General features: G+C 45.4%; 1 protein-coding gene across 1 annotated transcript in view; it reads left to right on the top strand.

Annotated features, from left to right (window-relative positions):
• LOC119177936 (uncharacterized) overlaps window positions 1-15,509 on the top strand; it is a 101,024-nt gene extending 85,515 nt beyond the window's left edge. Inside the window, exons 15-16 of the mRNA XM_037429117.2 lie at window positions 4,188-4,520; window positions 14,775-15,509. Of these exons, the coding sequence (XP_037285014.2) occupies window positions 4,188-4,520; window positions 14,775-15,050 (609 nt within the window). The 3' untranslated portion in view covers window positions 15,051-15,509. The remainder of the gene's footprint in view (window positions 1-4,187; window positions 4,521-14,774) is intronic.
• Window positions 15,510-24,177: the final 8,668 nt, after the last annotated feature.

The raw sequence follows: 24,177 nt of genomic DNA, 5'->3' as shown, positions 1-24,177 counted from the left end.
GACATGAACAAGCTGGTAAATAAACAGAAAGGACCTGTCGAACGTCAGGACCCGTTAACGGTGTCGGAAGTGAAAACGATGGCTGAGACGCCGCCTCAGATATCGTCGTTGGAAAAGGCTCGCCGAAAAAGAACGTGGAAACACAAGAAGAGATCGAGTGAGCACCGCAAATAAGGGAGCAAGCGCCGCTCAAAGTACACAGGATAAGTGCTGAAGTCGAATCAGAATGTGTTTGGCAGTGCTGAGTGCCATATGTTGTGTTAGTGTTGTGTTATCCTGTGTCACAAGTGTCGAAGTGTCTGTGCTGTGATGTGATGTATAGTGTTGTATAATTGTTGTAATGAGAGAACTTTGTACATTTGTATTATTGGGAATGTGTGGGTGGAGTGTTGTACTCATGTGCCTGGGGTTATATTTCATGTGTTGTGTAATTGAATTACAATGTACAATTGTATTGAGTGAACTATTGCGAATGTGCCGTGTCATGAGCGACGGACTATGTTACAGTCTTTGAGTGTGTGGGGACTGTTCGCGCTCGTTTGTGTGGTTCTGAATATTATGAGATAATATTCTTAAAGTGGGGGGGCAGTGTCACAGAACGAGCGCTAAAAATGGGCGCGCCGCCAAATTGTCGCGACGAAACGCCGGAGTGGCGCCGCGAGGTCAAAAGAAAAAGAAAACAAACATCTAAATGCTCCCCGGGGCGCGCGCTCTCCCCTCGGAAGCGTGGCTTCGCCGACGAACCTCCTCGCCCCACATCGGCGGCCGAGATAGCCCGCGAAAGTTCCAGAACGAAAGGGGCATGGTCATACCGAGTTGAGTCATCGGCCGCGGAGGGCATTCCAACCGTCTCGCCCTCTTCCCAGCCTTCGCTGCGTATCGCGCCGACGAAATGACGAGAACCGTCTGGAATGTCGCGCGCAAGGTATTTAACCGAGCAGCCGAGATGAGAGATCAGGAGGAGACGGAAGTTAGCGCCAGAGCGCGTTGGGTATCCCGCCGTGTAGTCGGCGAAGGTTTTGTTCGTAGGTACGAAGCAGGAAATGAAGAGGATTTCCACCTTAGGAGTGAAGGCTCGAGCTACAGGCAAGAGCGTGTGTCTACCGCTATCGAGCGAGGACGCGTGGCAACAGCTGCGTGTGTGAAGCCGACGTGTTCAGGCGAAGAAGTTTGAAGCTTGGAGAGTGGCCTATTGAAGACGGGAGGTTTCCTGGAAGATAAACTTCGGCGAGGTTTCCTGGAAGAGAAACTTCGAGGGCTGCGGAACGACAACAACGCTGGACTTTGAGTGAGTGATTCTCGGAAGAGTATCATCTAGACTTTGGTTCCAAGAACTTTGGACTGAATAGGTTTTCTATCTCTTTAGTCTTTAAGTGTCCTGGTTGTTCAATGCATGCGACTGCATTGTAGTGCGTATTGTTGTCTGTGTCCGTTGTTTCAAGTGTGGCTGATTGTACTGTATAGTACGTTGTTTGATTGGTGACGTATTGTATGTAACTATTGTGGAGTGTACATTCTTGTGTATTGTTTTCGATCTGCCATTATTGAGAATATAGTGTTGTTTGTTTATCAACTCTCGGCTCTGACTTGTTCTTTGGGCCACTGCCGGCGTCCGCTGGCGCGCCAAAAAGGACCACTTCTAAATTGGCCACGCTTTCGTGGTGCGGTTCGGGGGGCCGATACTTCGGCCCTTGGAATTAGCCCGGCGATCGCCTCCCTAATTAACGGGACCTGTGTGACAGACGTCCTGCGTTAAGAGGCATTTTCGAAAGCCAAACATGGTGTGCGGCATGAGTTCGTTGTCTTCCAGGTAGGTCTCCAGCCTCTGAAGCACGATTCTCTCGTATACTTTTCCCAAACACGAAGTCAACGAAATGGGTCTTAAATTTTCTAAGCTTGGAGCCTTTCCAGACTTTGGAATCAATATTATTTCCGCATGTTTCCAGTCGTTTGGAACGGTACCCTTCTCCCAATGTTTGTTGATGAATTCTGTAAACCTTGTGACAGATTTGTCATCGAGGTTCCGTATCATAGCGTTGCTGATGCCATCCTTTCCTGGCGTAGTGTTCTTTGTTGCCAAGAGCATAGCATGTCGAACTTCTTCTGGGGTAATGGGTTCGTCCAGAGCGGAATGAGCTGCACCAGTGTATGCCAGGTTGCAGTCAGTATTCGTTGTATCGCCAATATAGCGCAGCTTTATGTGTTCTAGCAGTTCCTGGTTTGTGCCTTTGAATTGGTGTGCAATCTTTTGAGTCGTCTTACAGGTTTCAGTCTTGTTCGTGGTTGGGTCTATGAGGGCCCTCAGCAAGGCCCATGTCCTTTTCCAATCTAGTGTACCTTGTAGCTCGTTGCATTTTCGGTCCCAGTTGCGCCTTGACAGCTCCGTCGCATACTCTTCGGCTTCCTTGGGGACTGCGGCGATCCTAAGTCTCAGTTTGCGGTTGTTTCTGCCGCTTCCTGGGCAGCCCAAACAGACGCTGGTCGCTCGTGACGTCAGACTATAGAGGTCTCGCGTTTTGCTCACGTAGCGTCGCTACGCTATACATTGGGCCAGTAATGATGCACTCGTGGCTGTTTTGGTAGCTCCACATATACAAAATTTGGTGTTACGTGACGCCAATGAATGGCGAAATATATGGCTGGTGTAAACATAATAATCCTGACACGCGTGTCATATATGAGCATGCGCATGACAACATACCCAGCTCATAACGTGCTAGCGGCCGTTTCGCTAGCTCTACATATACTAAATTTGGTATCACGTTACGTAAATAGATGACGCAGGTAAACGACACATCCAAACATAATAATTATGGCACGGAAGTCACGTACGGCATCATTTACCTCCACCTCGTAAATTTGTACTGATTTTAAGAGTGACATATATCCACATTTCTCATTCATGCTTCGCATATCATCGATTACCATTGTACGTGGGATCTACCTTTTTTTGTATCAGGTGACCATTTACTCCAAACGCTGAGGTTTGAGTCGAAGAAAGCTTTGTTGTTGCGCGACAATACATGGCCATACACTGCCCATCACCCTATTCTCACTAACAACAAGATATTTGAGCTCATGGAATGCCCTTTCTACAGCCTAGACCAAGCTCAATGCTACCATGCAAAGCATCCCCGCAAGGATGCTTTCCATAGTAGCATTGTCTTAGATTTATGCGTGCGAAATGTGGTCTAAAAGAGGCATCATGACCAGGCGCAAGTTTTTATCTGCAAGTAATAAATGAGGTCGTTGACCGTTTGGCCAAGTGCATCGATAAGAAGCGAGACAGCGTACAAAAATGTTTGTAGTATAACCCTATCTTTACGTAAATAAACTGTAGAATGAAGGGTGTGGATAACTTTGGACTTACTCTCGTGTTGAAAGCTGCACGTTGTGTTTTTATAGCCTCTCCCCCTTTTTGTTTTCACCTGTCAGGGTTCCCTCATCACTTTTACCAGCCCTCCTCCCTGCCTTTCCTTGCATCTTTATCTCTCTTTCTTTACCAGCCCGCAAGAGGCCGCCGAAACATTCACGACTAAGAACTGCTGAAAGAAGAATTAGTCAATACACATGATATCGAAGCCTACGCTTACTCCAGAGCTAATCTACAAAATTATTTCAATGAGTTGGTTGAAATTTAGGTGCTTTTGTTCTGAACAAGTGCAATCGCAGCATATCCTGGTGGAGCCGTTCTCAAAGCAGGCGTTTTCTTTCTTTTTTTTTCATCGCTTTCGATATCTGCTTTGGCAGCAAACGAAAGGGAAATTTTCCTAAGGAACGCACCAGGGCACTTCGACGTGCGAGTGTCATTACCAGATACCTAGTTATGGATCATTTTCCTCTCACCATAAACAAAGTTTTGGCAGTACGTCCACTTTCTCCCAGGATGTGTGACCACTCGCAAAGGGCACCACCTGAAACACACACTCAAAATGAAGCTAAGGATGGTATAGGGAATACTATTTGTATGTTTCTACGTTAGCACCGTAATTAGCATCAGACACGTTGCCTGAAGTTTGCAGATTCGGTCATAATTACTGCCATATTTACTATGTTACACTGGAGACTTGAAAAAAAGATCCCCATACCTTCCTTGACGTAATCATCTGTTGGCTACAATATGTTGTGAATAACAAGCAAGAACGGAATCCTTGATCTATCCCTACCACTCTTTTGTTCACTCCCAGTGGACCATGATCGCGCCCATGAACATGCAAAGAAGCGACGCGTGCGCAACCACGCACGACAGCTACGTGTACGTGACGGGTGGCTTCAGCGGGGACGAGTGCCTCAGCTCGGCCGAGAGGTACGACCCGACGGCCGATCAGTGGACCATGATTGCAAGCATGCGGTTCCGGCGTAGCGGTGTGGGCTGCATAGGCTTCCGCAACTACATCTACGCCATCGGAGGCTTCAACGGCACCAACAGGTTGGCCTCTGCCGAGAAGTACAGCCCGGAGACCAACACGTGGACCAGTCTTCCCAACATGTACACGCCCAGAAGCAACTTTGCCGCGGCCGTAAGTAGTGACTTTATCACTTCGCGTAGAATTCAAGATATGTTCTCATCGTTATCATTAGCCTGACTGTACTCACGGCGGTGAAGAGATTTTTCCCCCCTTCCATCAACAAACGCGATCCTTCGTGACCAGGGGGTACTTTGCCTACATACGGGTTACCTGCCTTGTCGAAATCAATCTCTTCTCTATTTTCTTCAAGGTTATCTTAAGGTGGTGGTTCCACTAGCGCCATCTTGACAATAGTTTGAAAGAAGACACCGGACGACGCCACTAATCCAAGTTTCCAAAGAGGACACGGGGCGCGCAAGAACGGTTAGCGTCGCCCTCATAGCGTGGCCTCGCGCGTCTCTAGAATGTCGCGCAAGGCGACGAAAATCGGCTGACAAAAAGCCAGGAGCAGAAATGCGGACGCCGCTTTTACCTACAATCGGCCAACTGTCTGACGTCGTTTCGCTCAAGTGTAAACACATGCGCGCCCGCACGCACGCACGCACGCCCGCCCGCACAGGCAGACACACACACACACACACACACACACACACACACACACACACATACGCAGGAGTACACAGATAGGTACTCCTGCTTTTTTTTGCTTCCTCTTGGGAGGAGGAGGAGATAGCAGCCATTGATCTTGCCCTTACAGTTCCAAATTATTCACTTATTCACACACACACACACACACACACACACACACACACACACACACACACGCAGGAGTACACAGATAGGTACTCCTGCTTTTTTTTGCTTCCTCTTGGGAGGAGGAGGAGATAGCAGCCATTGATCTTGCCCTTACAGTTCCAAATTATTCACTTATTACTAGCGATTAAAAACTGCCATCTACAATTTTGGAGCGGCAAGGGTGCCTACAAGCACTAAATAGAAAAACTTGTCAGATCCCACGTACAATCGGAATCGATAATATGCGAAGCATGGATGAGAAATGTTGATATGTCACTTAATACCAGCACAGCGTTACAGCTTTGAAAACCGATGAAACGCAGACAGTGAATGCATGCAGAACCACACGTTCGACTAGGTAAATCATTCGATTGGTAAACTGCGCTTCGACTACGAGGATAAACAAGCATACTCAAGTTTACCAGCTTTCGCTCGCATAAGCCGGCATAGCCGAACGAAGCCTCATCCTTGCATAATCCGGCGTAGCCGAACGAAGCCTCGTCCATTTTGTACTGTGCAAGTTGTGTTTACTTTGCTCAAACTACTTTTCGTCACATTAATAGGTCGATAATTCCATGAAATATGCAGCGATATACTCAATCCACTTAATACAACAGGTACTCACCTCACAAACACGGGGAGAAGTAGTCGGCTCCAAGCATTGTCACTTCACATGTGTAATCCAGCGTTTCCGTCGGATAAAGCGAGTCGGGAAGCGGGACTGTCTCCAAATAGTTTTGCATTGCGGCACGCAGCACCATGGCATTTAACCTGCAAAGTTCTTGTAGGTGCGCGCAGCTCGAGGTTGGTGTCCATCGGATTTGACTACGGTGTAGCCAAACGCCGCTCATACCACAGCTTGAACACCCGCGCCAACATGCAGCTGGCACGGTGTGGCGGAGTAGGAACGCCTGGCCACGAAAACCAACATGGCGCTTGGTGCCATGGAAACCGGGACTGGCAACATTGTGTTTTAGTGGGCGGCGGCAAATGGTGGTCAAAGGCACACATCACCCTAAAATACGAAAACGCGCGCACATAAAGGCTCCTTAATTTCACCATTTATTAATTGCTGTGACTACAAAGGGCGAGTAACAAACATGAGTTTGGAACAAAAGCTTCGCGCGCGCCCGAAGTTGTTCCTAGATGAACGGGTTCCGACGAATGCCTGACATAGCCCGACTAAGAAATGCATTTGCATATAAAACGCAGGTTGATCAACGCGTGCTTGCGACGTATACCACGCGATAGCTCTCTTAGGCGCGAAGCTCCTAAAGCCGCGGGTCTGTTCTTTCTAGGTCGCGCATCGCCGCCTAGTTCGATGATTCACTCAGCAGGTGCGGAAGAATTTATTTATTTATTTATTTTCCAAATACTGTTAGCCTTTCGGCTGTTACAGGGGTGGGACATACTAAGAATGTCAAACACCAATACATTCAAATCATACAGCAATTCAAACAGCAACACTTGAGCTTGGAATTGTTACTTGACATACATAGGAAACACCGGCTTTGAGGCTGAAGAAAAAACAGTGCAGTCGTAGTAAGCATACAAATAAATTGTAATAAATTAACATAGTAGACTATGCTTACAGAAAAATATCTTTGAGCCCTTCCTCAAATTCTTCTAATGAATCACAATGAACCAGTGGTAATGGCAAAGCATTCCACTGACGAATTGTTTTTGGAAAACATGAATTCGCATATACATTGACACGCTGTTGTGGCACTTCGTATGTGTAATCATTTACATTTCTCAGGTTTCTTACGCGGCGTGGCGTTAAGTATTTTGTTGTGTTTATGTTTAATTTATTTTTTGACAATAAAAACAAGAACTTCATCCTTGCCAATTGCCATCGTTCAGCTAAAGTGGGCAGTTGAAGAGAGCGTAGCATTTCTGTTACTGACTCAGTCGAGGAGTACTTTGAAAGAATAAACCTGGCAGCTCGCCTTTGTACTCTTTCTAGCATATTAATGAGGCCGATTTCCGAGGGATCCCACACAATGCTGGCATATTCCAATGTTGGCCGAATATACGTAAGATATGCTGCTAGCTTAACGGGAGTCGTTGCAAGTCTTAATTTTCTTCGCAAGTACCATAGTTTTCTCTCCGCTACCGCACAAATGTTTTCCAAATGACAACTGACATAACTGACAACTGAGAAGAAGGTGGCGTGGATGCGTCACCATTATCACGACAAGCAGTAAACACTGACTGGAAAAATATGTTGTGTAGGTAAGCGATGGAAGAGCAGTCTGTCCTCCAATTTAGATTACTGGCTAATGTTACACCTAAATATTTTATTTCATTGACGGTAGACAGGCGGGTAGAACATAGAGTGTAATTGGAATAGAAGACACGCTTACTTTTGTTTGTGACGCGCAAAGCATCTGTTTTAGTTTGATTTATTTCCATTTTAGATTCAATGCACCAATTACTGACAGCATCAAGAATATCATTAAACGTTTTTTGGTCAGCTCTACTGTGTATTTCTTTATAAATTAGGCAGTCGTCTGCAAAAAGTCGCACTGTAGTACTTCTATCTATGCCGCATGAAATGTCATTTATGTAAGTTAAGAATAATATCGGTCCTAAAACTGAACCTTGCGGTACCCCTGAGGTAACGCCTAATAACTCAGATTTGAAGCCGTTTATTTCTACATATTGTGTTCTGCCTGTCAGGTACGCACTTATCCACTGTATTATGTTATAATTTATGCCTAGGTGTGCTAACTTATTAATTAACTCCCTGTGAGGAACCTTGTCACAGGCTTTGGAGAAGTCGAGACATATTGCGTCAATCTAAACACTATTATTTAAGGCAAGCATGAAATCATCGACTGTTTCTATTAATTGGGTTACAGTGGATAAATTTTGCCGAAAACCATGCTGATTAGGAAAAAATGTTTTTGTGCCCTCAAGATACGTGTAAATTGCTTTGGATATAATATGCTATAAAAGCTTGCAGCATACACAGGTGAGGAAAATTGGACGGTAATTTTCCACCTTTTGTTGGTCTCCACCCTTATGCGTTGGCACGACCTTCGCCACAAGCCAGTTGTCTGGGACACACTTTTGCTCTATTGAGGCATTATATATTATGTATAAATAGTGCGCAACCCATTCCGCATACCTTCGCAGTAAATCATTTGGTATGCCATCTGGTCCGATCGACTTTTCCACGTTCATGTTCAGTAATAATGATACGATGCCTTCATGGGTGATCTGAACGTCAGTCATAACTGACAACTGAGAAGAAGGTGGCGTGGATGCGTCACCATTATCACGACAAGCAGTAAACACTGACTGGAAAAATATGTTGTGTAGGTAAGCGATGGAAGAGCAGTCTGTCACCAATTCATCATTGACAACAAAAGAATGCACGCGTCTTGAGAGGTGTTCCTTCTGAGACAAGTGACGCCAAAAACGATGGGGGGAAGATTTCATAAATGTCGGCAATATTTCTTCGTAATACTTTGTTTTTGATTCTTTCAGTTCAGCACGCAGAAGTCTTGATAAATTGCGTATCTTGGATTGATCTTTGTTTACTTTTTGCCTCTGGCGGTTAATGGCGCGCTTCAAATGTATTATCTTCCTATTCATCCAAGGATTCTGTTTATTTTGTTTCTTATTTTGCAAGGGCACAAATTTGTTGATACATAGCGTGACAATTTCTTTAAACCTTATCCACATCTCATTGACGTCACTTTCCTCACTGAACGCATCCAAAGAAAACGACAAGTAATCAATTATGCTTGCATCATCAGCCTTGTTGAAGTTGCGCACATGCCTGAAGCTTTCTTTTTTGCATGGCAAGGCACCATCAATGCTTATCTCAACTGAAACAAGTTTGTGATCCGACAATCCATGTTCACTTGCAACGTTGTATGTGTCGATTCGGCCGTCAATAAAAACTAGATCCAGTATGGAATGCGGATACCCTGTTTCACGTGTACTGTCAGTGACAACCTGCGTGAGGTCATGGCTGAAAGCCATGTCTAAAAGCCGTTGGCAGTCTATTACTTCCTTCGATTTAGTTGAGAATGTGGTCCAATTAATACCAGGAAGATTGAAATTTCCCGCAATAACCATTCTACGATTCCGAGTAGCAATACCATCAAGGTATTGCTGCAAACTTTCTAGGTATGAACTAGGGGCGCCTGGAGGCCTGTAAACGGCACCCAAAACAAGGGAAGTTTTGCGTAATTTTATTTCTACCCATACACTTTCATGGTGGGGTATTCCTTCCATAACCATTGCTTCAACATCTTCTGCAAGTAGGATCGCCACACCACCACCTCGTGTATCGCGGTCTTTCCTGAATATTTCGTAGCCGGGTGGTACAATTTCGCTATCCGCTATTTCCGGTCGCAGCCACGTTTCTGTGACGGTGATTACGTGTGGGTTATAGCTTGCTAATATATATTCTAGGTCACTAACTTTATTCATGAGGCTCCAAGCATTTAGATTAATTAAGCGAAGGCTGCATGCACTTGACTGCGAATGGCATCAGTCATCGTCGTCAGAGTGATGTGGTTTTTTCTTTGTATGCTTAAGCTTAGCTTGGCAGTTTTTGTCGTAGTCCCAAGAATACACGTCTATGACCAACTTATCGTAATTCAAACGCATGCTTTTTCCTGCATCTCTTTCTTTTTTTCCTGATTCCCATAGTAGCTTACGCTTGGCTAGAGTTTTCTTGCAAAAGTCATCCCCAACTGATATACTGCTGCCGTTTAGCTTTGTGCAATTTTTGTAAACTGTCAACTTCTCTCGGGAGTCATATAACTTCATAATGACCGGACGCGGCGAACGGCCCCCTTTTCGGCCTATTCTGTGGATCCGCTCAACCGTTTCTAGTTCGACGCCAAGCGTGCAAAAAAAATGTGCTGCAGTACCGCTTGTTCAAGGTCTTCTGTTGTTCCTTCCTCGCCCTCTTCAACCCCAAAGACCAACAGATTATTCCGTCGACTCCTATCCTCTAAGCTTATTAGCCTTTCTTCTTGTCTTGATAGTGTCACGTTAAGGTTCGTGACGGTTTTCGTTAGCTGACTTATTTTTTTACCCTGATCTTTGATTTTTTGAATGGCGTCTTCCATTTTAGTCATTCTTTCTCCTAGAGCACTCAGATCTGCCCTAATTGACTTCTGACCTTCAGACAGTTCCTTTAGGAGGACTTTCACATCAGGACCTTGGTTGAGTTCAACATCGCCAGAGAATAGCAGGCACAAAAAGGAGAATGCAGAGAATAGTACACTTGGGCACGGCAGCACAACAACAAATCTGCTGTCAGTTTTGTAACAGTATTCTGTATAGAAACTGACCTGTTCGAGCAACAGAAGTGGCATATTAGGCGACATTGCTTTCGCAGTGCTGCCGTGCCCAATGAACACTGCTGGCAGGGGGCCAACTTTATAGGACCCGCGAAGAACCGCTCTATGCGCGTTCCAGGGTGCCTGCGCTCGAGGGTAGCGTCGACGATGTGCCCGTGGTTGATAACAGCGGTGTCAGCAGCCGGTACGGCCACGCATGCGCTGTATGCCCCAGCTTGTAGTGATCCTCAGACGAAGAAAACCTGTTCGAGCAACAGAAGCGGCCTATTAGGTGACATTACTTTCGCAGTGCTGCCGTGCCCACTGAACACTGCTGGCAGGGGGTCCAACTTTATAGGTCCCGCGAAGAACCGCTCTATGCGCGTTCCAGGGTGCCTGCGCTCGAGGGTAGCGTCGACGATATGTCCGTGGTTGATAACAGCGGTGTCAGCAGCTGGTACGGCCACGCATGCGCTGTATGTCCCAGCTTGTAGTGGTGCGCAGACGAAGAAAACCTGTTCGAGCAACAGAAGCGGCATATTAGGCGACATTGCTTTCGCAGTGCTGCCGTGCCCACTCACGTGTCTTGAGAATGGATGGACGGACAGGCAGACAGGCCGAAAATCAGACAGGCGGAGGCGAACGAACGTTTCACGATTTACCGATAAAACCCTCCGAAGCTTCGTCCCACTCACAATTATCAATTCGTGGATACGCTGTGATTTTTTGGAAAACACGATCACTTTCACGTGATTTTGCATCGTGTTGTGCAGTGAAGGTTACATGTAATGTGAAGACGGGAGCTTGTTCAGCCGTCAGCGGCGCGGCAGGTCACCTTGTATCGTTTTTGAGGTGGCATGCGCCGGCTGGATGTTTCGTGAGTGGACGTGGCGTGTTGCGAGTGATCGTGCGAGCGTATGAAGTCGTACCACAAATGTGCAGGCTTGAGGATAATTACTTCAGCTCTTCGGCAAACATTGATATGTATTTTCAAGCGGACAATGCAGAAAAAAAAACAACGCACACATGGTGCATTGTTTCGTTTGCTGCCACGATGGTTGTGTTCGTTTACGTGTACACTGGCTGTCCCAGCGTTCGATTATGCAATCTTCGGCCAGCTTCGGGCCGTCTCCGGTTCCTTACACACGTGACCACGCCGCTGTTTCAGGTGCCCACCGGAACTTGCTGGCTGACTCTCTGGCTAGCTCTGGCTGCCAGACAGCTGCTGGAGGCCTGAAAATTTTATTCCTGAACAAATGGTCGTGAGAGGACATCGCGTACTGGAACACGATATGGGCAATCAGATATAAAATTTTCAACTATATTTAGCATCTAACTCACACAGCTAAGCGTGAAAGGTCCCTAAATATTTCAAAGCGCCATGTTGTGTTGTCCGCTTTTTTCATGTCCAAGGGAATACAGACGGGAGTACCAGGGGGGAGGGGGGGGTCTTGAGTTGCACCGTTTTTGTTGTAATGATGAATTCTCTACGTATCGGCATTGCACATAACATGTTCTATTCCACATATGTGGATGATGTCCAAGTATGGTTTAAGTCATGTAACCTTGCAATGTGTGTGTGCTATGTTCAGCTCTGAGCAAAGTGTCCAGGTGTGTCGACAAAAAGGGTCCAGGTTTAGCCCCCAAAAGAGCAAATGTGCACTTTTTTCTAGAGAGAGAGACGCCTCCAGCCAACCCTGAAAAAAACTTGCATGGCCAGCGATTACCTCTAGCGGTAGAAAATGAATTTTCAGGCCTTATTCTGGATTGTAAACTTACATTCATATCACACACGAAGTTATAAAAACAAGTATACACGAACAATGAACACTCTAAAAGTCATTTCACGCACTGCATGGATAAGTGAGAGAAATGCCTGAATCATCTGTATAAAAGCCTCATAAGCACGCGCCTACAATATGGAGCAATCATCTACCAGTCTGCAACATCAAGCGCTTTGGAGACGCTTGAATGGTTTTCCAGTTGGGAATTCGTCTTTGTACAGGTGCTTTTCGCATTAGTCCTATGGAAAGCCTGTGCGTTGAATCTGACCAGTGGTCGGAACACCTGAAAAGGTCCGACATGTCGTTTCTATATAATCCCAGAGTTAACGCAGACAAGAAACACTCCTGCCACGCCACAGTGAATGATCTGGCCAGTACTGCGCTGTTTGAAAACAACCTTCGTTAGGCCAACTCGCTTCGTGTAGGGGTTCATCCGAGGAGACGGGCGTGCCACTTGAGCACCATTTGATGGCTCCCGCGGCATAACATATCGTCATGGCGTGGCAGGCTCAAGATAGCGATGTGTCTTTCTTAGATGTTACGAAGCATGCGCCAATTGCACATATCCATACACACTTCCTGGCAATGCAACATAAACATCTCGTGTTTTTTACAGAACTTTCAAAATGTAACACTTATATGTCCTACACTAAGGTTGGTCCATCTTTTTTGGATGCCGGCGTTATGCATCCCGATACAAGCACCCTCAGTGCAGAAGCTTTTGCCATATTCATGGAAGAATTAAGACTACAGAATCCAATAGTTTTCACTGACTCTCTAAGCGTCGTGAAAGCTCTGAAAATCCTTAAAATCAAAACAATCTTATCCTTGTCTCCATTCACTCACTCGTATGCGTATTCTACGTTCACGGACAGCATATTGTAGTCTGCTGGGTGCCAGGGCACCACGAGATCTCAGGCAATGTGAAGACGGAACAGCTTGCCGCATCCGCCTAAGAAAAAACTGTAATACGTGCATATCTATTCCTGTGTTTGACCTAAAACCCTTTTTCAAACAAAATCTCAGAGCTTATTGGCAGAGCACCTGGAACAGGCACACCCAAAATGAGCTGCACATTATCAGGCCGTACCCTAATAAATGGCGACTAGTATATAAATCACGCAACTCACAAGTCGCTGACCAGGCTGCGAATAGGACGCACACATACCACACACGCGTACCTTCTGTCCGATGATGATCTACCCAAGTGTGAAAGATGTGGAGAACCACTTACCGTGTTCCACATCCTTATCCAGTGCCACAATATGGACGATATTAGAAACAAGCACTTTAGATTACCCTGCCGAGAACAACCTCCACTCAGTCCTGCCATGTTTATCGGTAGGAACCCACTTTACCCATAACAGTCCCTTTCTTGATTTTGTAAACGATATACGTAGTTTTCATGTCATATACCCAGGGTATTTGTAGCACGACCTCTGAGCAGAAGTTGCGGCGGCCACGACTGCTATAAAGAAATCACTTACCTCGTAACCATTTGACTCAAGGGCATTGACGAGTCATTCATGCTGTTTTCAAGTTTTTATGGCTTTTGTAACGATGACTAGATGTTATTCATCTTCACTGCACACAAGTCACGTCACTAGCCTAACCTAACCTAACTCAACCACACTCCCTAAACTCCAACTTTCAAAACTAACTTAACCTAACCCAACGCAACCTATCCAAACCCAGCTTAACCACTCCCCAAACTACAACTTTTAAACTAACTTGATCTAACGACGCTCCCCGAACTACAACTCTTAAAAACTAACCGAAAGTTTTACACGTCTTTAGGGCGAGAATTTTAGTCCTCTATGCAGCCACTTACCACCACCATATTTGTTCACATCCCCTGAATGTCATTGTTAATAACTGATCACTGTTAATGTTGCATGATCTTTCAAGGCGCTCTTTGGCCCAACGTGGCCCTTGCGCGACCAAACTTCATATACGATCATCATCAGGCCTGAAAATCAAAAAAATTGAATAGGAGACCACTGGAGGCACTGCGGCGCTCAATCCACTCTCGATCCTAAACTGAGAGCCTGCGAAGCTGAAGCGAGGGAGACGAACATCGATAGTCTAGGTGGTGTTAAGCAGACGCGGCGTCAAGCGGACGTGGCACGTGCGCAGGATGCTGCAGCCAAGCTCCTGAAGTGATCGCTACCCGAGGTCAGTGGTGCCGATGCGTGCTTCAAGCAGGACTTTCTTGGTCGCAGGTTCGGCCGTGGCAGCAAGGTTTGCGACCGCTTATGGTTGGGGTGAACAGAAGTCAATTCTCACTACCATATTCTGATAACAAAACATGACGTTGCGTATATTTTGTTTTTGCACGCATTTACATGATGATGAAGCGGGCAAAATGTACGGAGGAATCCCGGTTTACGAATGTACCTCCAGAGCTTTGCCTCATCATCTTCATGCACTTCATGCTTATGCTGGGATTTTTCTTTACTCCTCCGTCAACTTTTCAGATAATCGACAACCTGGTGTTCGCCATCGGTGGCTTCGATGGCCAGAGCACAACCAACCTCGCGGAGTGTTACGACCCGATCGCGGACCAGTGGTACGAGGCCACGGACATGACCGAGGCCCGGTCGGCGCTTGCTGCTTGCGTCATTTCCGGCCTGCCCAACATCCGAGACTACGTCCACCAGCGCCGCGACAACTTGATGGAGGAGAAGCGCCAGAAGATGCTTGACATCATCAAGCACCGAGCGCGTCACGTCAACCGTGACAAGAACGCGTAGAAACGAAAAGAAGAAAGAAAAATTTGCTGCTATCCTCAAGGACCAACGCCCCCAGCCCCGCCTTGTCGTAGCCACAAGACAGCTCCATTGGCGCCATAACTTATTATGCGTTGTTATATAGCGACGGAATTCGTAAACCCAATTTCTGCGTCGACGCGAAAACACGGACGCCAATTCAAGACAGCGCTAACTGTTCCCGTCAGGGTACGATATGCGAAATTAGTGTTCACTTCAATTATATTCGGCAGAAACGAGGGTCGTCTTCCGAAGTGGTCTTATTTACGTAAAATTGTACCTTATTGAATCGCTGCAAACTTACACGGATTATGCAAGTAGCTTTCAGGACTGCTGTAAAATTAGCTTACTTGAAAGCATCTGCGACACACTTCGTTAAATATGCCACGTGTATAGACGCCACTGGAGCGTCAATGCAAATAAAAATCATTTGTATGCAGTGAGCTTGTATTCATCGCAAGGAATTTCAGTGGGTGTTTTTATCACGAAAGTGTGTTATGCCGGAGTCTACCGAGACTTCAGTGACGTATTTCTGTCACAGAAATGACGTCAAGAAATACCCACGATTGAAAGGCAAAGAGGAAAAAATCTCTCAACGGCATTCGAACCATACACCTTCTGGTTCACGGCGATAGAGTCTGGGCATGCTGTAGTCACTTCACCACGGTCATGTACCCTGGCAGCTTTACAAACACGCCTTTTATATCGAACCCTGTCCTTTCACAGTGCTCTTAGTAAAATGAAGTGATGCGTCATCACTGTGACATCCTCGACTAGTTTTTTAACGCATTGTTTCTACGCGTCTGCCCTGTTCGGCACGTTTCAAGTAGGAACTAAGTTTTGCTGATGCAGTGACACCACGCTAGGTAGCGACATTACTCAAAGCGTCAGCCTCACTCATATTGTTGATTCATAGATAAAAAAATAACTTTGTCACGTAGCTGTAATTTTGCGTTCTCCACTTACGCTCTCACCGTGAAAATTCGCGGCTGGCCGACAGCGTCGACATGACGCTCGTTGCATTTCTCTTGAGTTTGGCAGTGGTGCTCATTACTCATAACACGCCGCGAGTAGGTGACCTCAGCCGAAGTTTATTGCCCACTCCGCGACGGCTCTCCTGGATGCCACACCAATTCCTCTTATTCCACTCTCAATGTTAACTACTACAGCTACTAAAAGCATCTGTGACCAATTATTGATAATGAACGTACTAACAACAAATTTGTCGTTTGAAGGTGTATCGCTTGAACGTGGGTGCGTTCACGTTAAACGTACAAAAACCATTCAGCTAATTCTGTGAGAAAGTTTTCTTTTGTGTAATAACGATTTCTAAGACACAGGGATAATTCCGTTTTTGGTCTTCCTCTCTCCTCGCTGGTTGCAAGACATTTGCTGCTGCCGCCAAGGAAGCCGAATACAATTTTTCATCTGCTGGTACCTTGAGGAAAGGACGGCTCGGACATCATTTCGATAGAAAGGTTCATTTGTTTCTTTTTCCCCTCCTGTCCCTGCACCCCTGGTTTCATCCCCTAACTCCCCTTTAAAAATCTCTTACAATCCAATCGGAATACAGGAATGAGTCTCCCCTCGACTTCCGATTGGCTGCTGTTGAAAGTGTCAGGCACGGAGTATTTTTCTTCTTGAATCTTCTTCGAAGAACCAGCGCCTCTCACCACCGCTAAACTTCCTTCACTCCGTTTCCTGGACGACTCCGCGTCCGGCGTCAATGGACCATGGGAACGCACCTCCCGGGTACGTGCCTGCAACGCTGGGCTGACAGGCCATCAGTATAATTGGCCCGTGTACCAATGCCCCTGCTGCCGCTGGTTGCGGGTGCTACAGCGGAGCGCAAGTGCACCTTCCATCCTTGCAGCCGGACTCACATCTTGTATCCAGTAAGGCGCCACCACTAAGCCCCTTGAGAGACGTGAATCTTCGCGTCCTTTATGATCGACAGGCAGCCGTCGTTCCACCAATTCAGAGGTACCGCTTCCGTCATGGCGTGGGCTCACCGTCAGCAGGGCGGGGAACAATATGAAGGTATACGGCGAACGCACCAAGTTCGAACCCTACAGGGGTCAACCACACTTTTACTGTGAGGATAAGGAAGCACTCAAGATATGCTTAAGAACATTTTAAAGTAGTAATTTCAGCAAACTAGGACAATAAATCGTGATGTGCACCATGGAATCAGTTACCTTATTTTGTAAAAGACATAGTTAGACATTTGAAAGTAAAGATTTACAGAAGTAGTGCATAATCCAGAAAACTTCATGTAAACTGTAAAAAGAAACGTACGGTGCTGTGGTCTTTATTTTGTCATTTAGTATCTGACTGGTCTCCTGTGCGCGTAGTTGTATTGAGCAAAGTTTTGCAGACTTTTGAGCTTCACACTAAAGAGGAGAACGTGATGGGGTAAAGGATTACCACTCGCATAGCCTTCTCAGTTACTGATCTAGCTTTTCTTTTCACTGTACAAGGAAAGGAGTGTCTGTGTGCCTAACAAGGACCCAGCCAAACTGTTGTGAATTGTCTACCGCAATCACAGTTGCGATTTACCTTATACGCGACAATTTTCTCAGTTTACGAATTCGCTGATTACCCATCACGTGTCAGTAAAGCTGGACGCGCACCTGCCCATCTTCACACATTGTTGGTGCTGTTAAACCAACCACGGTAAAATATGCCAAAGCACTCCGTCATGAGCAGGCCTGTAACATAGCACTTCAGATTAAAGATCCTAGAGCTTTCTCGAGCACACTCAAAAATATTTGCAACATGTAGAACAATAGCATTGACAATGTACTAAACCTTACACATAGTTTTATATTTTGTCTGTACTTACTTATTTGATTCTTTATGAACAAAGTGCAACAATGTGTTCTCTGTACATTTCTGTACGTTCTCTCAAAGCATTTACGTCACCTCAAATCCCAATGATATCTTATTGTATTTTTGTTCGTTTCCTTGAAAAATCAAAGTGTATTTGATGTTCTGATTTTTTTATACAAGTTGTGTTCCGCTTGTATACTTTCTCCCGTTAGACCACCTACTAGCCTATGGCTATGGGTAAATGGTGTTGTGCATTTCGTGAAATGTAATCCCTACAACCTCAATAAAATTCTAGCCATGAAGGCCGAGTCAGTTCAGACGTAGGGTGTATTAACAAACAGGGTGGCAGGAACAGGCTCAAGGGGGAAGAGATAGAAGAACAGCTAAGCGAGGAGAGGCCGGTGGTATACGGCTTCATAGAAACACATCTTAGGGACATGGAACAACCTCCAAACAATCTGGACTACGCGTGGGAATATTGAAATAGAACAGAAGGCAGCAGAAATGGGGTGGTATTGGTTCATAAAAGTACAGACTGGCAAAGGGCCAAGCAGGAGTGCAATGAACATTTATGGCTGAAAGGGAAAGTCGCAGGGCAAATGACGCTTCTTGTATTGGTGTACTTGTAAAAGGGAGCAAAGGCCAGAGAGGAAAACCAGGCAACGGTGGAGTGTATATCAAAGGACATTGAGGAAAATGCGGACATTAGAAGGAGAATGCGAGATAATTATACTATAAGATATGAATCCTCACATACAATATATAGATGGGTATACTGACCCAAGAGGCAAAATGATCATATGTGTGAAAGGCATGATTTGATCATTTGTAACAGTACTGAGAAGTGTGAAGGGCAAATAACATATGAGGTAGCAAGGCTGCAGTCGACGATGGATTACGCACTGATGTCACATAGGATGTATGATAGGCTCAGGGGAATGCACTTAGATGAATGTAGCTCCAGAAGTCTGGCTAGGGATCACAATCGTATCAAGCTAAGTTTTGGAAGAGCAGTGAAAGTGGGTACGAGACAAGATGAGCAACTACAGAAAAATTTATTCGGAAAGGCAAATAGAAATAGCTAAAAAAATTCAGAAAGTAACCACTCAGGATAATAAAAGTGTGAACATACACCAATCTAATTACACTATTTGAGCAAGAGCTTGCTAAGGCACGTGACAAGTCACTCCGGAAAAGAAGACACAAAGGCAATATTTGGTGGGATGTGGAAGTTAAGGGAGCCATAGCAAAACCTCAGGAAGCCTCTAGGAAACACAGACATGCTAAGCAGCGGGGTGAACCGATAGATGATGTTGAAAGAAAATGGGACAACTTTCTAAGCTGTAGACGGGAAGCATCCGGTCTGATCAATGAGATGATTAGAAGAAAGCGGGCTCAGTGGCTGGAAGAAGTTCGTAAAAAGAATAGAAAAACAGCTCCGAAGATTTGAAACCATTCAAACTCCCTAAGAAATGACACGAGCTCATAGTGGAGGTTTATATCTACAGCTCAAGGTGCTAGGCTAGAAGGGGACGAAGCTATTGAATATACAAGAACAAGGGTGACAGAAAAATTTCAACAAAGACGTGCCTTATGCACCACAATAGACAAGGATGAATCAAGTGGCGCAATGGCTACATTTTCACAACGAGAGTGGAAAAGGGTTGAGGAGAGTGTTCTTAGTAGTACATCAACAGGCCCCATGGCATTACATTTATGCTGATAGAGACATTGGGTCCGAAGTCTAAGCAGACTTTGAGAGAGGCGGTGAGCAAAATAATAATAGATGTTGAAGTCCCCGATGGATTGAAACGTGGCAGGATGAGCATAATCTATAAAGGAAAGGGGACAAAGCTGACATAAACAACTACCGTCCTATAACAGTGACATCAGTAGACAAAAGGCTGGCGATGCAGATTATAAAGGAAAGACTGCAGGCATGAATAGAGGATGAAGAATGCTAGGGTAACTGCAGAATGGATTTCGGAAATGCAGGAGGATGGAAGACAATCAATTCTCCCGTACTCAGTGCATCGACATAGCAGAAAAGGAACACAGGCCCCTGTGGCAAGCATTTTTGGATGTCAAGAGAGCGTACGATATCGTAGTTCAAGAGGGCTTGTGGGTAATACTGGACACACTAGGTGTGGAAGATGGACTTACTAATATTTAAAGTATATCTATAAAGAGAGCGAGGTAGTATAAAGAGGGAAACACTGGTATCCAAGCCCACAGAGGAAAAACGAGTGCTTTGGCGGGGGTTTCCCCTGTCACCCTTGTTATTCATGATGTACCTACAAGGATAAGAGGCTAAATTAGAGGGGAAAGTTCTTGGCTTCAACCTCTCTTTCGTAAAACAAGGAAAACTTATTGAACAGGCACTACCAGCATTGATGTACTCAGATGATATAGTGCCAATGGCTGACAACAAGGAAGATTTGCAGAGATTCACAGACATCTGCGTAAATAAGGGAGATAGGTTAGATTTCAGATTCAGTAAGGAGAAATCAGCAGTCATGATTTTTAATGAGAATGAAGGTGGTTAGCTTAGAATACATGAGGTCACGCTAGAGATAACAGGTAAATACAAAACACAAATATTTGGGCGTATGGATAAGTAATGGGACTGAGTACCTAAGGGAAGACGAAATATGCGTCACCACTAAAGGTAACAGCAATGCAGCAGTGATGAAAAATAGGGCACGGTGGAATTACAATAGGTATGATGCTGTGACAGGTATATGGAAATGAGTCAGGGTTTGTGGTCTGACTTTCGGCAATGCGGTCTTGTGCATGAGATCAGAAGTTCAAGCAAGATTAGGAATTAAGCAACGTGGAAGATGTAGGCTTGCCTTAGGAGCTCACGGGAGCTCACACCAAATCAGGGAGTACAAGGGGATACGGGAAGGACATCATTTGAGGGCAGGGAAGCTAGCAGCAAGATAAAACTTGAGAAGCGATTGAGAGAAATGCGGGAGGAGCGTTGGGCTAGGAAGGTTATTAGCTACTTGTACATGAAGAATGTCGATACAAAATGGAGGAAGCGAACCAGAAAATTGACGGGTAAATACTTAGAAAACAGCAGGGGGCCAAATCAAAAAGAATTATTGGTTAAGAAGAAGGTGAAGGAAGCTGACACCGATATGTGGAGAATTGGCATGATTAAGAAGTCCGCACTAGAGATCTATCAAACTTTAAGCAGGAAATTGCCAAGGAAAGGATCTATGATAATACTCGGGGTAGGTCTCCACTGTTTTAGGCGAGTACGGGAGTATTGCGAGCCAAGATATATCGGGCCATATACGAAAGGGTAAACATGGTATGCAGTGCGTGTGGAGAGGAGGAGGAAGCTGCCGAACACTTGATAATGTTCTGTAAAGGGCTTCACCCTGTAGTTCAGGATGATGGCACAGTGTTTTTCAAAGCACTGGGGTTTAGGGACAGGGAGGGCAAAATAGACTTTCAGGGGTACATTTAACTAGAAGGTTATTCGATTGGTGGCTAAGGCCAAGGCACAAGTGAAAATTGAACTTTTCACAGCAAAGTACCAGTCCTCAACTTCACTATATAAAGGGGGAAAAATAAATCTACTATTTGGTTCACTAAGTACTACGGCTTGGAGGCGGTAGCCACCGCCCGATCTAAAGGGTACAGCCATATCAATCCATCCATCCATCCGTCCTTGCGAATAATATAAGTAGATAGCATCAGTGGTTTTCATGACCTACTATCGAGCGAATGATGATGAGTGGGGTGAAGCGTCCATCCGTCCATCCGTGTGTTCGTGAGCCCGTCGTGCTTCCGTCCATCTGTTTCTCCGTCCAGCCTTCCGTCTGTCCGTCTGTCTATCTGTCATTCCGTGCTTCCGTGCGTCTGTCCGTGAGTCCATTCGTTCGTCTGTCCGTCCGTACGTCCATCTGTCCATGCTTCTGTTCGTGCGTGCGTCCATCTGTCTGTGCTTCCACGCGTCCGCCCATGTGTTCGTTCGTCTGCCCATCGTGCTTCTGTCCATCCGTGCATCTGGACGCAGAGACGCACAGAAACACGATGGGCAGACAGACGGACACACGGACGGACGGATGGACATTTATCCCCACTCATTATCATTCACTCCATTTATATGCTGTGATTTCAGAGGCGAAGCTCTGCGAGCCACGGGTAGTGCGTCCGTGATTGATGTAGTAGTAGTAGTGACCTCAACAGCTGGATTAGAAGAGTGGCAAGCACGCACTCTTTTGAAAATAGGAATCCCAAGCACGCTTTTCATAAATACAAAGACAGTTTTTTTGATGAAAAAACATACAGACACAAGTATCGATGACTTAATCTCCAATAAAGTTTGCCTTGAATTCAATGCCTATTAAAAAAACTAGTATCAGAAGGACGCACTCTGAGCTCTATCTGACCAGAAAGGGTTGCCACATTAAGCTCGCTGGGCGTAACCTTCTAGGTTTTAACAAGGTTTAGCGAGGGTTCGGTCAGAGTGCTATTAACTAGCGGCGGTGAAAGGTGGGAACTAGACACGAAGCGCAGGCCGTAATAGATTGCGCGTGCGCCGCTCTTCTTGTCCGCCCATGCGACCTTTTGTTTAGTCTTCGGAATGTCCGCTGGATAAACTCACTAGCGACAGAGGTTTATCTCAAATATTCAATCATAGCTGTATTGTTCCCACAAACTTAAACGCGCTAAAGCGACAATGAACATGAAATCTTGTTGCGCAAGCACTGCCCCATAATTCATTCTGATTTGATAAAACGCTATCATAAAACTGAGCATTAAAGCGAAATACAGAAATGCAGGTACCAGTTCCCTAAGAACAAACTTATAAGTAGTGGCAGTGGTACCAACAGCAAACCAAAGATAAATGACAGTGGTTAAAATCAGGTAATACCTCAAGTGAGAAATGCCTAATTGTATGCGCGAACTACACAAACAATGGCCGTAAAGTGCACTTCCCAATTTTCAGCAGAAGACATCTTGCACGGCTTGAAATCAGGTACATAGTTAGGCGGACACAGATATGGCCACTTCGCTAGCACCCCACGCGGATAACGTCAAATGGCGCATAACAGCTGCAACAAATTACAAATAACACTTATAATTGGCTGAAATGGCTCATCAGGGCGCCTCTTGGTGCGAATTCTCTACTTTGCCAACAAACACGGACACAAAGAATTTCACAACTGCTTGAAACTATTATTATCGATCACACAGCCTATTACTGTATAGTGATCTTTTGTTTGCCGAAAGGTGTCATAACCTGCAGAAGCTGTATACCATGACCCGTTCTCCAAGAAGTCCAACTTTATGTTAAAAGAAAGCTTGGGAGAACGCGGGCCCACGTCATCAAGCTAAAACCGAATCAACGGGAATGCTGACGCCCTAAGCGAACCCTATCGGAAAATCTGCCATGGTGGATACTGGAAAACATGGTGGGAGTAGTGGAAATAATAGTGGGCATAGTGGAAATAATAGTGGGCATGGTGGAAATTATGATGGCTATGGTGGGATGTAGTGGAAAATATGGTGGTTATGCTGGGACATACTGGGTGGTATGGTGTACAGATGATGGGTAAACTGGAAATGATGGTGGAAAGCAGAGGCTAGATAGTGGGCAATAATGGGACACTCTGCCCACCATTGTGATAATGCTGGGAAGCCCTAAGAATATGGTGGGTGGTGCTTATTATGGTGGGCTACATGGTGTACCAAGTTGAGAAACTCTTCCCACCATTGCGATAATGCTGGGAAGCACTAAGCAGATGATGGGTGCTGCTTGTTATGGTGGGCCACATGGTGTACCAAGCTGAGAAGCTCTGCCCACCATTGCGATAATGCTGGGAAGCAGTATTTATTTATTTATACAATACTGCAGACCAATTTAATGGTCCAAGCAGGACGGGCAGAAAAAAGAATATTCACGCACATACAATGCAATGCAAAAAAAACAATGAAGCAACAAAACGCAGAATTCGCTTAGAACTACAAAATAAACAAGCCACGGTGAAACCGACTTTTCGCACAAACATAGCAGGGTTTCCAATCCAAATAAAACTAGAAAATCACGCACAACTCCAAGAAACATTGCTAAAAACCCGATCGTCAGTAATTAAAAGTTTCTAAAATGATCGTGTAGGGCTGTCATAAAATTTCCACTAAAAATTCTTTCTGGCAATTTATTCCAGTCATTTACCGTGCGTGGAAAATATGAAAACTTAAAGGTATTTGTTCGGGCAAAGAATGGGGATAAACTGTGGCTATGTGTGTGTCGTGTTTTCCT

Source organism: Rhipicephalus microplus, chromosome 1, assembly GCF_043290135.1.
Source record: "Rhipicephalus microplus isolate Deutch F79 chromosome 1, USDA_Rmic, whole genome shotgun sequence".
Classification (NCBI taxonomy): domain Eukaryota; kingdom Metazoa; phylum Arthropoda; class Arachnida; order Ixodida; family Ixodidae; genus Rhipicephalus; species Rhipicephalus microplus.
The sequence above is the reverse complement of the archived record's forward strand: the minus strand, read 5'-3'. Positions and strand labels throughout refer to the sequence as shown.